General features: G+C 34.3%; 2 protein-coding genes across 2 annotated transcripts; both read left to right on the top strand.

The window, feature by feature from the left end:
* The first annotated feature begins 2,590 nt into the window (after positions 1-2,590).
* LOC117114010 (ventral anterior homeobox 2a-like) lies at positions 2,591-11,713 on the top strand. The gene is made up of 3 exons (XM_033257536.1): positions 2,591-3,351; positions 10,300-10,487; positions 10,951-11,713. Exons 1-3 carry the CDS (start codon positions 3,045-3,047, stop codon positions 11,113-11,115), a joined length of 660 nt encoding a protein of 219 aa, XP_033113427.1. The 5' UTR covers positions 2,591-3,044; the 3' UTR covers positions 11,116-11,713.
* Positions 7,157-10,290, top strand: LOC117114011 (protein ANTAGONIST OF LIKE HETEROCHROMATIN PROTEIN 1-like). Its single transcript, XM_033257537.1, has 2 exons — positions 7,157-8,050; positions 8,366-10,290. Exons 1-2 carry the CDS (start codon positions 7,725-7,727, stop codon positions 8,577-8,579), a joined length of 540 nt encoding a protein of 179 aa, XP_033113428.1. The 5' UTR covers positions 7,157-7,724; the 3' UTR covers positions 8,580-10,290.
* Positions 11,714-12,378: the final 665 nt, after the last annotated feature.

Genomic DNA, 12,378 nt, shown 5'->3' with positions numbered 1-12,378 from the left:
CATCAAGGAACACTTGGTGAGAACACAGTTTTGTTTTTTGGGGGGGGGGAGGAACTACTTCAATGGTGGGACCGTAAGTTTTTTGGATTTGTTTTCATAATACAGTACTGACAGGGTGTGGAACTATGGCTTGGTGAATGCATGCCTTCCAATTCCAGTGACCATCTTTTTTCTCCCCGATTAAAAAATACTCCACTACCAAAACCTTAGTTTCTTGAGTACGGTATTGTTTCACCTGTTATTGACGAGTCTCGTGCTTTCTGTTGCCATGAAAATACATAAATAAGTTCGTTTAGCGCAGGCAACAATTCTTTGTCAAAATAAATAATCAGTAGGCATAACTACGTAGAGGAAAAATGAGATTAGGTCTAGACCTGTTGGTGGCGCAGCCTATCGTGCTTATAAATTATCATTCTGTCAGTCATCATTGTTTAATGATCTCATTACTATAACGGCATGCTGGGAGGGTTTAGGCTCAGCTATTGACTAGCATAATATCCCTAACCAGGTAGAAAACTGTGTTTTGCACATGCCCAGTAGGAGACAACCCCCTTGTCCTTCCTCGAACTATAGCGCATCCGACATCCTTCAAATCCGTCTGCCATGGTCTAACTAAACAAAAGCTAATACAAAACTGACAAGAACTAATGCGATTGCTTCATTGTATCCCTAAACAAGATTAAAATTGAAAACCTCGACTAGTCATTGTTATTTCTTGACACGGCTTGTCAAAACACCGTTGTTGTGAGGGTTAGACCTTAAATTACAAGCAGAATGAATTATTTAGTACGATTTCTTTATACAAGTTACAATATAATAATTATAATAATATATATATATAAGTTTGAAAGGCAAACATATATATATATAATATAAATCATCAAAGGTACATATACAGTGTTTAATAAGGACATGATGGAACATCGTAGGCTACCCTGTAGCGTTTCAGGGAATAAAGTCCTATGAAAAATCATTGTGTAATAAAATTCCTCAGGCGGGATTCGAACCTGCGACCTCTCGCTGACAAGGCGAGCGTCATAACCACTAGACCACGAAGGCTTCATTGTTGAACAGGTCCAAATACCCGTCGGGAACATTGTATTACACAATGCTATGCCTCAAGAGGGCGTTCGGCCAGATAAATCTGGAAATACGGCTAGAAATACTGTCGTATATTATATATGATATTGAAGGAAGTTAGCCGTTAACACTGTTGAATAAATATAATGTAAATCATCAAAGGTACATATACAGTAATAATTGAATTAATAATATAATACTGTAGTACGAATGCAGTTTGAGTACAAGATATTGCTCATCCTTTTGAAATCTTGCTTTTTTGTTTTGAACTCTGAGTCCTTTATAATGTACTGAACGATTGTGTGTGAAAAGTTACGGGCCTATTTTGTAACTTGTAGTGATCTCTCTGAATGAGACCAATTAACTCTACAACATTGTGTTATCAAACAAATTAAAATACACACGAACTATTCAGTACAGCCAGGAAAATATCAAGTATCATACTAACAAGGTGTTTAAAAGATGAAAACGAAAAACATTAAGGCATGGGTTTAAAAACCAACAATTAACCCGGAACGATTTTTGCGCCGGTGGCACTCGAACGCGTATTCAGAAATCTGAAGAACACATTATCCTTGGAAGGCGCGGATAAAGGCTATAGTGGGTCTTGTCTCGAGTACTTTTCAACAGTATACCCCTTACACAAGGGTGAGTTAATGAGTTTGTAAATGTTTGTGAAAAAACGTGTACGGTATACAGGAAAACACTGGGTTGAGTTGAGTAGAACTAGTTCTTTTATCATTTCATGTTATGTTATCAACTCATGTTACAAGAGACATCGAAACTGAAATAGAGTACTCAATCGGTTTCAATTCTGTTTTACAGTTACAAACAAAATAATATATGAATTGAATTTGAGAGGAATTGAACTTAATCGATACTTCCTGATCCGGAGTGAGGATAAAGTAACTTGTTGTTTGGGGTGCTTAACTTGTTATTCCATGGTCCCTTGGTCAGTTTTAACAAATACCATAATTCCTCATTATTAGAAACACGAAGTCCAGACCTGGATTAATTTTACAGTACTCCGAAAAAAAAAAACGCATGGGCCCTACCCGCATCACATTAGAGTTTTATTGACTTGACCCTGTTTGACAACTTGCAAACCTACCGGAAGTGACGCTTAATTTTAATTTTGAAGTTTTTAGTCCTATAATCATATAGGGGGCCTATATCCGTTATATAGATCTATTTTACATTTTTTGTGTGTATTATAATCTGTAGTGTGAACTTATTGAAATTACGATCAATACGTTCAGAATTAGAATGAACAAAAGCATTCTTTCGTTGAATGACCTTATGAATAACAGAAAATAGTCCTAAATTGATATTTTTAAAACTGTCAGTCATTTCATGTTTGCTTCTTTGACACCTACCAGTGCTCTTGTGGCCAATCAAAACCCACACCTATTTACAAATGACATGACATCATTTATTTTTAAGCTCCGCCCATTTAATTTACATGAGGGAGGTGCTTGTGAAGTACTTGAGCACTTTGGCGATTTGTCACTCAAGTAAATCACCTGCCATACCTCCACGATCACAGAAGTTTGAAAACTGACGGGCAATTAACGCATTGAGCTGATTCTAGAATGAACGCCCAATTAAGAAAGTATAATTAAGAAGCATAATTTGTTGCTCACCGTCCTGGAAACAGGCAGACGCAAGGGCTACGCACAGTCCCGTCAAAAGTTACGCTTAACTACCCTTGCACGAGATAAAGAAACAGTTACATGCATATAACCATTAAGATTAAAACTAAGTGTGATACTTTGTTTAATCATCAAATAGTACTGCATTTTCATCGGAACCATTTTCTGGGTCTTACATTCTATTTTCAGACGAAGGAGTAATAGTAGGGCATTCTGGTCTTAATCGCATCTACGTTATAAGGCGCTCGCAAACGTCCGGTTTTCATCCGAAAATAAAGTTTACGCGATATTTCACGATTACTTTACCTATTAATGGAAGGGAGGATAGTTAGACGACCATTTGTTAGGTGGTTTGAGGACGAAATCTGGCCAAACAAACGAAATCCATTGATAACAAATAAAAGCATTTCGGAAAAATCAGTCCGAAATCAGTTGATTGCAGTGGAACAAAAGGGAATGAAGTTGCCTCTTGTATTACCTACCTGTGATAATAACAATACAGACGTTAACACCACATCGACAGAGGTACTAAAAATAATGGAAGGTGAACTAGAAGAAATTCAACCAGCTGTAACGTCTTCAAATGAATCGTCGTATTGCCGTGTTCTTCAATTTACAGGTAAGTATCATCAACCAATCAAGCAATAATAGCATAATATATTTTCTTTTCTATGAAAATACTGTATTAATATACAAATTATATATAGGCCTATCTATGTATGTATGCATGTATATTTATAGGTGTAAGTATGTATATATATGTATGTATGTACTATTAACTATTAAAATGACAAAATCCGTAAAAAGCAAAGTCTGTAAGGACAGCTAAAAATAGACAGGATTGTAGCAAAAATACAAATTTACCAACCGAAAAAACACTTTGAAACACAGGAATATTGGTTATATTGGAAATAGTTTTGAGAAGGGGGAATATGAATTTGCACGATTGTTGCATCATGACCCAGTGATTTGCCAAAATAATATCTTAGTAGGCCTACTGTATTCTGTGTCTGTATTAAGTTGTTTTTCTATATACAATCGTTTATTAACGATTTTTTTGCCTGTGGATGATTTTCTTGTACCTTTCAACCGCTGAATATTTTTCCTATTTATTTACATGTTTTTGACGCCAAGATATTCGTTCGACGAATAAATGTGTAATAAATATCTTCAAAATAGTGGTACAAGTATTGTTTTGTATACTTGTAGACATAATAATAATAATAATAATAATAATAGTAATAAAAATAATAATAATTTAATTAATATAGTATCTGGCACACTTTATTCATAAAAGTCGACGAACAAATGTGTAATAAATATCTTCAAAATAGTAATACAAGTATTGTCTTGTATACTTGTAATCATAATAATAATAATAATAATAATAATAATAATAATAATAATAATATAATTAATATAGTATCTGGCACACTTTATTCAAAAAAGTTGAATACAAGCCCACCAGGACCAGCATGATATACATGCTTGATAATTGTATTAGATAATAAATAAAAAAATAATAAATAATTGTATATTTTAGGCAAAGATCTCTATGTGCTTATACAGCCGGAAGTGAGAAATTATTTAACGATTCACGTAATATATAAATAAATAACTAAATAAATAAATGAATAGCTACTATATAAATATTATTAAAATGATTTATTCAAAGTTAGGATTCATTTCAAAAATAGGCTTACAGTAACTCGAAGTTTCTTTATCTCCTATTTCATGTCTTTGTATCTTTACTTCCCTATATATTCTTTCTTTACCCTTTCTTTATTTTCTTTTCCTGCTCTTCTTTCCATTTCTTTCCTTCCTTTCTTTCTTTTCCTTTCTAATACATTTTATTTTCTTGTTCCTTCCTTTCATTTCATTGCCTTTTCTCTTTCTTTTCTTTTTTAGTTTCTTATTCTTTTCTTTTTTCTACATATATTTTGTGTCATTCATCTAGTCAGTGGTTTTCATTGATATATTATTTGTTTCATAAATATACACTAATTATTATTTATTATTATCATATATTATTATTATTATTATTATTATTATTATTATTATTATCATTACTATCATTATAATTATTAATGATGAATATTAAATATTAATAATGAGCCCCTGTAGTGGACGACGAGAGTTGCTGGTACCGGGTTATTATTATTATTATTATTATTATTAATAATAATAATAATAATAATAATAATAATAATAATAATAATAATAATAATAATAATAATAATAATAATAAATAATAGTATTAATAATAATTTTGCTAATGATAATAATAATACTATGTTTATCATTATTATTATTATATTAATTATTATATAATCTTCATGTACCGTTGTTAGTTAAGTGAAAAAACAGTGAAGGTGCGCCTTTGGCATGCAAACTTTCGTGAGCGCCATGCACCATTTCACTAAGATTCGAATCAGTCTTCCCAGCAAATAAGGTTTTATTTTACCATTTTGCATTTAATTAGACCAAATTTTATCAAAGAAATAATTAGGTTAGACCACGAATCCAGCTAGTCTACGGTTTGATTACGCTTATACGGACTAATTAATCTGTTAATTGACTAATTCCGGCCCAAGTTCGTACATATAAGAGCAGTTCGGAGCCATGCTCTAGCTCCCGTCTCCGGAAACCCACCGGAGCGTGTGAGATTGAGTTTAATACCCTTCGTTTATGTTATTAAAAGTCTCGCACTTTAAAGAGTTTAATACACTCTGCTTACATTGAAAAGTGATACGTTATGAGTAGGCGACACACCTTTGTTAGAAGCTTACTTCTGCTCATTTAACCTAATGTTGGGTTTGGCACTTGTGCGTCGCCTACAACAGATTTTGAGAAATTAGTCCTGTTAACATGAAAGAAAAACCACAAAAGTTGATAAAATATTCGAAATCTTCTCCTTGATTTAAGGTTAATGTGGTACAATGAAAGTTCAATTTTGATCCCCGTGTTAATAAGATAATTCTGACGTAACCGCAACACATGCAAGAAAGGCGGATTTGTTTTTTCAGGTTTAGGCATCAGACTATTAATTCAGCAGTATTAGGCCTATTTGTGGCTATCAGCTGTACATGATTGCCAGGAGGTAAACCACCGCTATCCAATGGACCTTTCTGCTAAGCCCCGCCCCTTGGATATTGTTGCTAAGATCCCACAAAAAGATAGCGGCTATGTTCTCACACGGCAGCTAACTGTCGTGCGTCCATGCGAGAAAATCCCGATCCGGATACCAACAATATGATGATCGAATCACTGGCCAAAAGAAACTGGAAATTGTAAACGCGTACGTGTGATTGGTTGATGATAGAAACGCCCACAACTTGCTAACCGATAGCGCTTGCTAACCGTTAGCGTATCCGGATACCGCTAATGGTTAGCGCTAACCGATCGGGTGTTCTCGCGCGCGCAGGCGCTAACGGTTAGCTCCCGATCCGGATACTAAGGCTCTCGTGAGAACCAGGCTAGCGTAAAATGTGTTTTTGGAGGGCAAGCTCGTAATGTAAACGATGTTCTGATTGGTCATTTGTTAGGTTTGACTGACACTTCGGAAAGGACCAGGAAAATAGCCCTTCCAGTTCGTTTTCTTTACCTTTCGTGACAGAAATTAGCGCCCGTTAGAAACGTCAGCGTGAGACACCACTTGAAAAACATTGAAAGTAATGAAGTTTATTTTATACTGTAGGACCACCAACGTCTAATCAATAACCATGTGATAAGCATTATTTTTAAAGTCCAACAACATCCTCATTATTCCGTATTCCTGTTGAGAAATGAGGAAACAAGAAACAAGATAATGAGGGGAGTAGGAACACAGATTAACAAAATCACGATCCATTGGACTATGGAGATATATGTCTCCATGATTGGGCATTGTTCTTTGGGTCTACTCTCATTAGTTGATTTGCTCAAGTGTTAAGACACATAAAAACTAGCAAATTAGATTTAACCATGGTTTAATGAGGCTTAGTTTCATCCGGGTATTAAACTGTCCATCACGTTTAACGAACAGACTATTGTTGGAAGTCAATGAATTAAATAACGTTGGTTGTAACTACGATTAGGCAGACGAATAGAATCAAGGGAAATTATAAACATTGTTTAAATAAGAGATAGAATTAAAGAACGATTTGTATAACAACTTCTTTATTATTTGAGTCTGTTAGCCATTTACAGTCTAATTGCTATCATCTTGTTAAGTCTTCAAAAGATGTTATCGACTTCTGTTGAGTGATTGATGGTTTGGTTGACAGCGAATAAGGGAACGTCCCGCAAATCCAAGCCCCTGATTTTGCTGAGGTCTAACAATCAGCAGCGTATATACTTACTTGCGATAAACTTGCGTATTTCGTAGGCTTATTCCTGACCCCAACATAACACGTCTTGAAACGCGTATCGGTACGTTATTTTTATTTTCGTCATTGAGAATACTGGATGTCTTTATGATGGGCCTATGTTTATTAGCTTTGTCTAAACATTATCTTTTTTTAAACCTTATCACTCGTCACTTAAATTGAATAGGTTTTTTATCTGTAATTTTCTGCTGTTATTGTTATTATTATTATTGATAATATTTATTGTGATGAATATATTGTTTATATTTTAATTTTTATATAATTATTGTTGTTGAGTTTTTTTAAAGTTTTTATTAATTAATGAACCACGGACTCAAGGAAGAACAACTTTTTACAATTTCTTTTTTGGTATTGTATTTTCTATGTTGAATTTGGGTTTTGCCGTGTATAAATAGCCTAAAGAGTTTATTATTATTCTAACTGTAAATTTTAGTTTCTAGAATTAATGTGAAAATAGTGGATATCTTATTTCTAAAACTTCATTCACATCTGTTCCGTTTCACGTGAAACGGTTCCGTTCACCGGTTAGTCTTCCGTTTCGCGTGAAAGCATTCAAATATATTCCGTTTGAACGCTAAGAACACGGTCGAACAGGTCAGTCAATCTAATACTATCTAATACCATAATGGCAGGTGTTTCTGGATGGCCTTCTTCTTCAGATGATAGCGATGAGGACATCGTTCTTGCCGTTATAATTAGTAATAAATCGAAAAAAAGGAAAAGAAAAGAATGGGTAAATGAAGTTTGCTGCGAAAGAAAGGAGTTCGGGCAATTTGAAACCTTAGTGAAGCGAAATCTGTCTACTGATGAAGATAAATTTTTCAACTACTTTAGGATGACCCCACATCAATATGGTACAGTTCTGAGTTTAGTTAAAGATGACATAAAGAAATGCGACACTAGGCTTAGAAAGACTATTCCGGCAGAAGAACGTTTATCGATTTGCCTCAGGTAATGATAAGAAGTATTTGTATTATCACCTTTAAAAAAGGCCTATGTGTTTATTAAATCCAAAGACAATAGCAAAATGTCTCTGAAAAATAGTAGGGTCCAAGTAGACTTATTTATTCATATGTAAACTTCCGTTACGAATAAAACCGAAACTGTACTGGGTTTGGTCTACTTGTCTATGCTGGTTGGTAGTAATTACTGTATTTAACATATTATTTAACAATAATATTATTTTATCATCCATTAATACAGTAACAATTAAATTGTATTAAAGGATTATGAATGACGATACAATAATATCATGGTTTATTATAGGTATCTTTCTACTGGGGATTCGTACCCAACGATGTACTTCGCCTACCGTGTTGGCAAGTCAACCATTTGCACCATAATATCGGAGGTCTGCCAGGCAATATGGAAGAACCTAAAGGAGGAACATATACCCATACCATCACGGGCCAAATGGGAAGAGATCGCGGAAGAATTTGACCAAAAATGGAACTTTCCCCCTTTGCATTGGGGCCATTGACAGAAAGCATGTGCAAATAGTGGCTCCCGACAATTCAGGGTCATTGTTTTAGAACTACAAGTCTACACATTCTGTGGTATTGATGGCACTTGTAGATGCAAATTATTGGTTTTCCTTTATCGACGTTGGAAATTATGGATCTAATAGTGACGGTGGAATTTTTGCCAGATGCCAACTTAACACAGCCATGATAAATGGTAGTTTGGATATACCGGAGGACAAAAGTTTATCAGGTTCCCCAGAGCTAGGACCCATGCCATACGTGATATTGGGGGATGAGGCATTTCCATTAAAGGAAAATATTATGAGACCTTATCCAGGAAAAGACCTTAACGACACCAAACGTTTATTCAATTATAGACTTTCAAGGGCCCGAAGGATTTCTGAGAACGTCTTCGGGCAGCTAGTCGATAAATTCGGAATCTTTTTCAAGGTCATTAACATGCATCCAAAAAACGTTGATCATGTTATCAAGCTGCTTGTGTGCTTCACAATTTCATCAAAAAAACATCAGACAAAAGAACCCACCCAGTTGAAGACACGGAACTTGCTCAGTGTGAAGGATTGAAACCACTCCAGCAAATGGGAAACCATGCAGGAAGGTGTGCAATAGAAATTCGGGATGCATTTAAAGATTACTTTAACTCCCCAAATGGTCAGGTTGCATGGCAAAGACAAATTTGTTTTGGTCAAGCCTGTATCTAAGATGCAATAAAAAGCATAACAACATATACATTAATGTTTAATTTGCATTTATTGTATTCTTATGTCCCTTCAACCTTCTCAAGTGTGAACTGAACATACACAACTAATTTCTTGCATAGTAGTATGGCATATTATTTAGCATGACAAAAAATGATGTGAACTTTAAATAACTAATAATAATTTATGTACATATTATGGTTGTATAAGGCAGATGCAAATTAATTAGTGTATATCACTAACTTTCTTAAATATGCAACATAGTTTAACATGTATTGTAGTCAACCTATTGATGCTGATATTAATAAAAAAAATATTCACAATCAAGTCCAAATATCCGACTTTTTCTTGTCATTTTTATAGTCTGCATTTGACTTGTCGTACAATACGGGATTAGCTTCGATTAACAAAAGCAACTTTTCAATTTTTAAATCATACTCAGAATCCATTCTCTTCGGCTTCGTACGAGAGCGGGAAAAAAATTAATGAAATTATGCAAATAAGGTCAAGAAGATAATGCAGCTTATTGGTTAAATGTAAACCGGGATACATTCCTTTCCGTTTCAATCGGTCTCTTATTGATCCACTCTGGAAATTTAGTACTTTGAAGACTAGTTTTATTGACAATACACTAGCTAGTTAACATAAACTTGGTGGATAGACCTAGCAAGCTAATTTATTCAAGCACTTAATTGAGGAAAAGGGTTAAAGCATGGACCTATTAATAGGTCCATGGTTAAAGTCCGTTTTTTATGATGACCGTTTGTTTTTTTCCCGGAACGGACTTAGTGCGAATGCTTTCATTCTTCAACACAGTTTCAATTTTTTTTCACGGAACGGACACCTATTCCGTTCCGGACACCTATTCCGTTCCGCTAAACGGAACAGGTGTGAATGAAGCTTAAGCAATATCTCTTTATAAAACCCTATCACTCGTCATATTCGAGTTAAAGCCGATATAATATACACTGTCTTTATCGAAATATATACAAATTACTCAAATTCTTTTGAATTTCAGATCACAATGGTCAAACAAAGGAGATGATCTTTCCCAAAGGATTGGATTTAGATCGCCCCAAGAGGGAAAGAACGTCATTTTCGTCACTGCAACTTCAAAGACTTGAAGAAGAATTTTGTAAAAACCAATATTTGGTCGGCAAAGATAGATGCGTGCTTGCTGTCAAACTAAATCTAACAGAAACTCAAGTGAGTTGATGGAATGGAATAATAATATACAGATTATCGTGATATTCTCCGGTGTCACAAGTCACAAGCCTTCTGTGTACCCCCCCCCCGCCCACTCTACTTTGCGTAATGTCCAGCTTGAAGCTTGAATTTAGCGTCAGGAACAGTGAGATAATTCACTTTTGATTAATAGGGCCAGAAATCAGTATAAACACTAGTTTTGTGTACGATTAAACTGTATTGCCTGTGTTTATTTTACCGTACTTTATCGCTAATTTATACTTAAAGATTTTATAATTATTTCATTATTACTATTATTGTTGTTATTAGGCCTATTATTATCATCATTAACATTATTAAAACAAAAATTATTTATTTTTATTACATATTATTATAAGATTCATCATTGAAATTATATTAATAACTGATATAATTTAATTGAAAATATAAAAGATATATAAATGTAGTGCCCATCTCTTTGCAGGTAAAAGTATGGTTTCAAAACAGGAGGACAAAGTTCAAACGTGAAAAAAGTAAAATGATTGAATTACAACACAGTAACGCCGAAAGCATCGCAACACGCAATATCCTGCATCTACTTGACAACAGTCGACCGCCGATACCGCTAACAACAAATCCATACTATTGATACGATCATACGGTACCATATTGGTAAAATATTTCCATTGGTAATTGATGACGGTAGTCAACTCATCGACTAATCAAATTATCGACAATTTAATACTTGGTATGCGTTACTGAAGATAACCTACCTATTAATGATCACTCTTGAGAGATTCTTTGACTTACTTGAACCATGGAGGAAATGTATTAATATATTTCCTCCATGCTTGAACATTACAACTTGAAAGCCGCTGGTCCATGGTAGGACTGAGGTGCAAATTTGTATGGCTTATGGCACCTCTCTAGACGGTATGGCACCCTTGGAATACATTTTTCCCATTTTAATAAAAAAAAATAAAATAAAATAGGAACCCCCCCCCGCTCCCCAGCTCCTTGAATCTGCCCTGCATTGACTCTACATAAAATATATCTAGCAGAACAACAAACACCGAGACCTTTGAACTATAGCCGTATTTAACGCACCGAAGTGTTTATGTTTTCCTCGAATAAACGCCACCTAAGTAAATGTAAACAAATCTAATGGAAGCGACATCATTCTCAACACATTCTATTAATGTTCTACTCCAGTAGAATTACATTTTTTTCTAACCTGGTTGGGATCAATACGTCTTTATGATCATGCAATAACACATTTTTAGCAGTAATTATGTGTTGTAGTTCCACATTTACAGAGAAATTAAAGGGCGTTTATTTGAGTATACGTATCCTTTTTACACAAAAACAAAAACATATGCCTCTCTCGAATAAACGCCCCCTCAAAAACCCTTCTCAATAATACACACCCCGGGTCGTTTATTATAATAAATTATTACGGAATTTCTAGACAACAGCGTTTTCGGCACCTTGTTTTGCCATTTGCTATATTCTTATTAGAGGCCTTGCAATTTTACACCTGGTACGGAAAGGGTAGTCTGTATTTTTCTTCCGCACCAGGTGTAAATACACTAATGCTCTATTATAAATAAATTTAACCTTCCTACGCGGAATACTTCGACCAGCTAAACCAATCTATAGATATTAATTATGCATTTTTATAGCTAGCGAATTTCGATCCTTTGGCGGACTGGCGTTTGTCGAGTTCAAACAGAATCTCAAAGTTATACACCTTGCAAATAAGCATTTGTAGAAAACATGTCATAATACATTTTCGAAGTTTTCTTCTCACAAATGTATTTATATAATATATATTAAATATATATACTATATATATACTGTATATATATATATATATTTACTATATATATAAAACGTTCGTGTACTCAATAAA

Source organism: Anneissia japonica, unplaced genomic scaffold (assembly GCF_011630105.1).
Source record: "Anneissia japonica isolate Jap-2015-1 unplaced genomic scaffold, ASM1163010v1 scaffold281_len866295_cov195, whole genome shotgun sequence".
In the NCBI taxonomy this organism is placed as follows: Eukaryota; Metazoa; Echinodermata; class Crinoidea; order Comatulida; family Comatulidae; genus Anneissia; species Anneissia japonica.
Note: the sequence above shows the minus strand (reverse complement) of the source record. Positions and strands in the feature narration are given on the sequence as shown.

Bases quoted from the DNA above. Each gene is read 5' to 3' on its own strand.
- LOC117114010 (XM_033257536.1), top strand. From the start codon at position 3,045: ATGGAAGGGAGGATAGTTAGACGACCATTTGTTAGGTGGTTTGAGGAC. The intron at 3,352-10,299 runs GTAAGTATCATC...TTTGAATTTCAG, and splicing joins CCGTGTTCTTCAATTTACAG to ATCACAATGGTCAAACAAAG. The intron at 10,488-10,950 runs GTGAGTTGATGG...ATCTCTTTGCAG, and splicing joins TAAATCTAACAGAAACTCAA to GTAAAAGTATGGTTTCAAAA.
- LOC117114011 (XM_033257537.1), top strand. From the start codon at position 7,725: ATGGCAGGTGTTTCTGGATGGCCTTCTTCTTCAGATGATAGCGATGAG. The intron at 8,051-8,365 runs GTAATGATAAGA...GGTTTATTATAG, and splicing joins CGTTTATCGATTTGCCTCAG to GTATCTTTCTACTGGGGATT.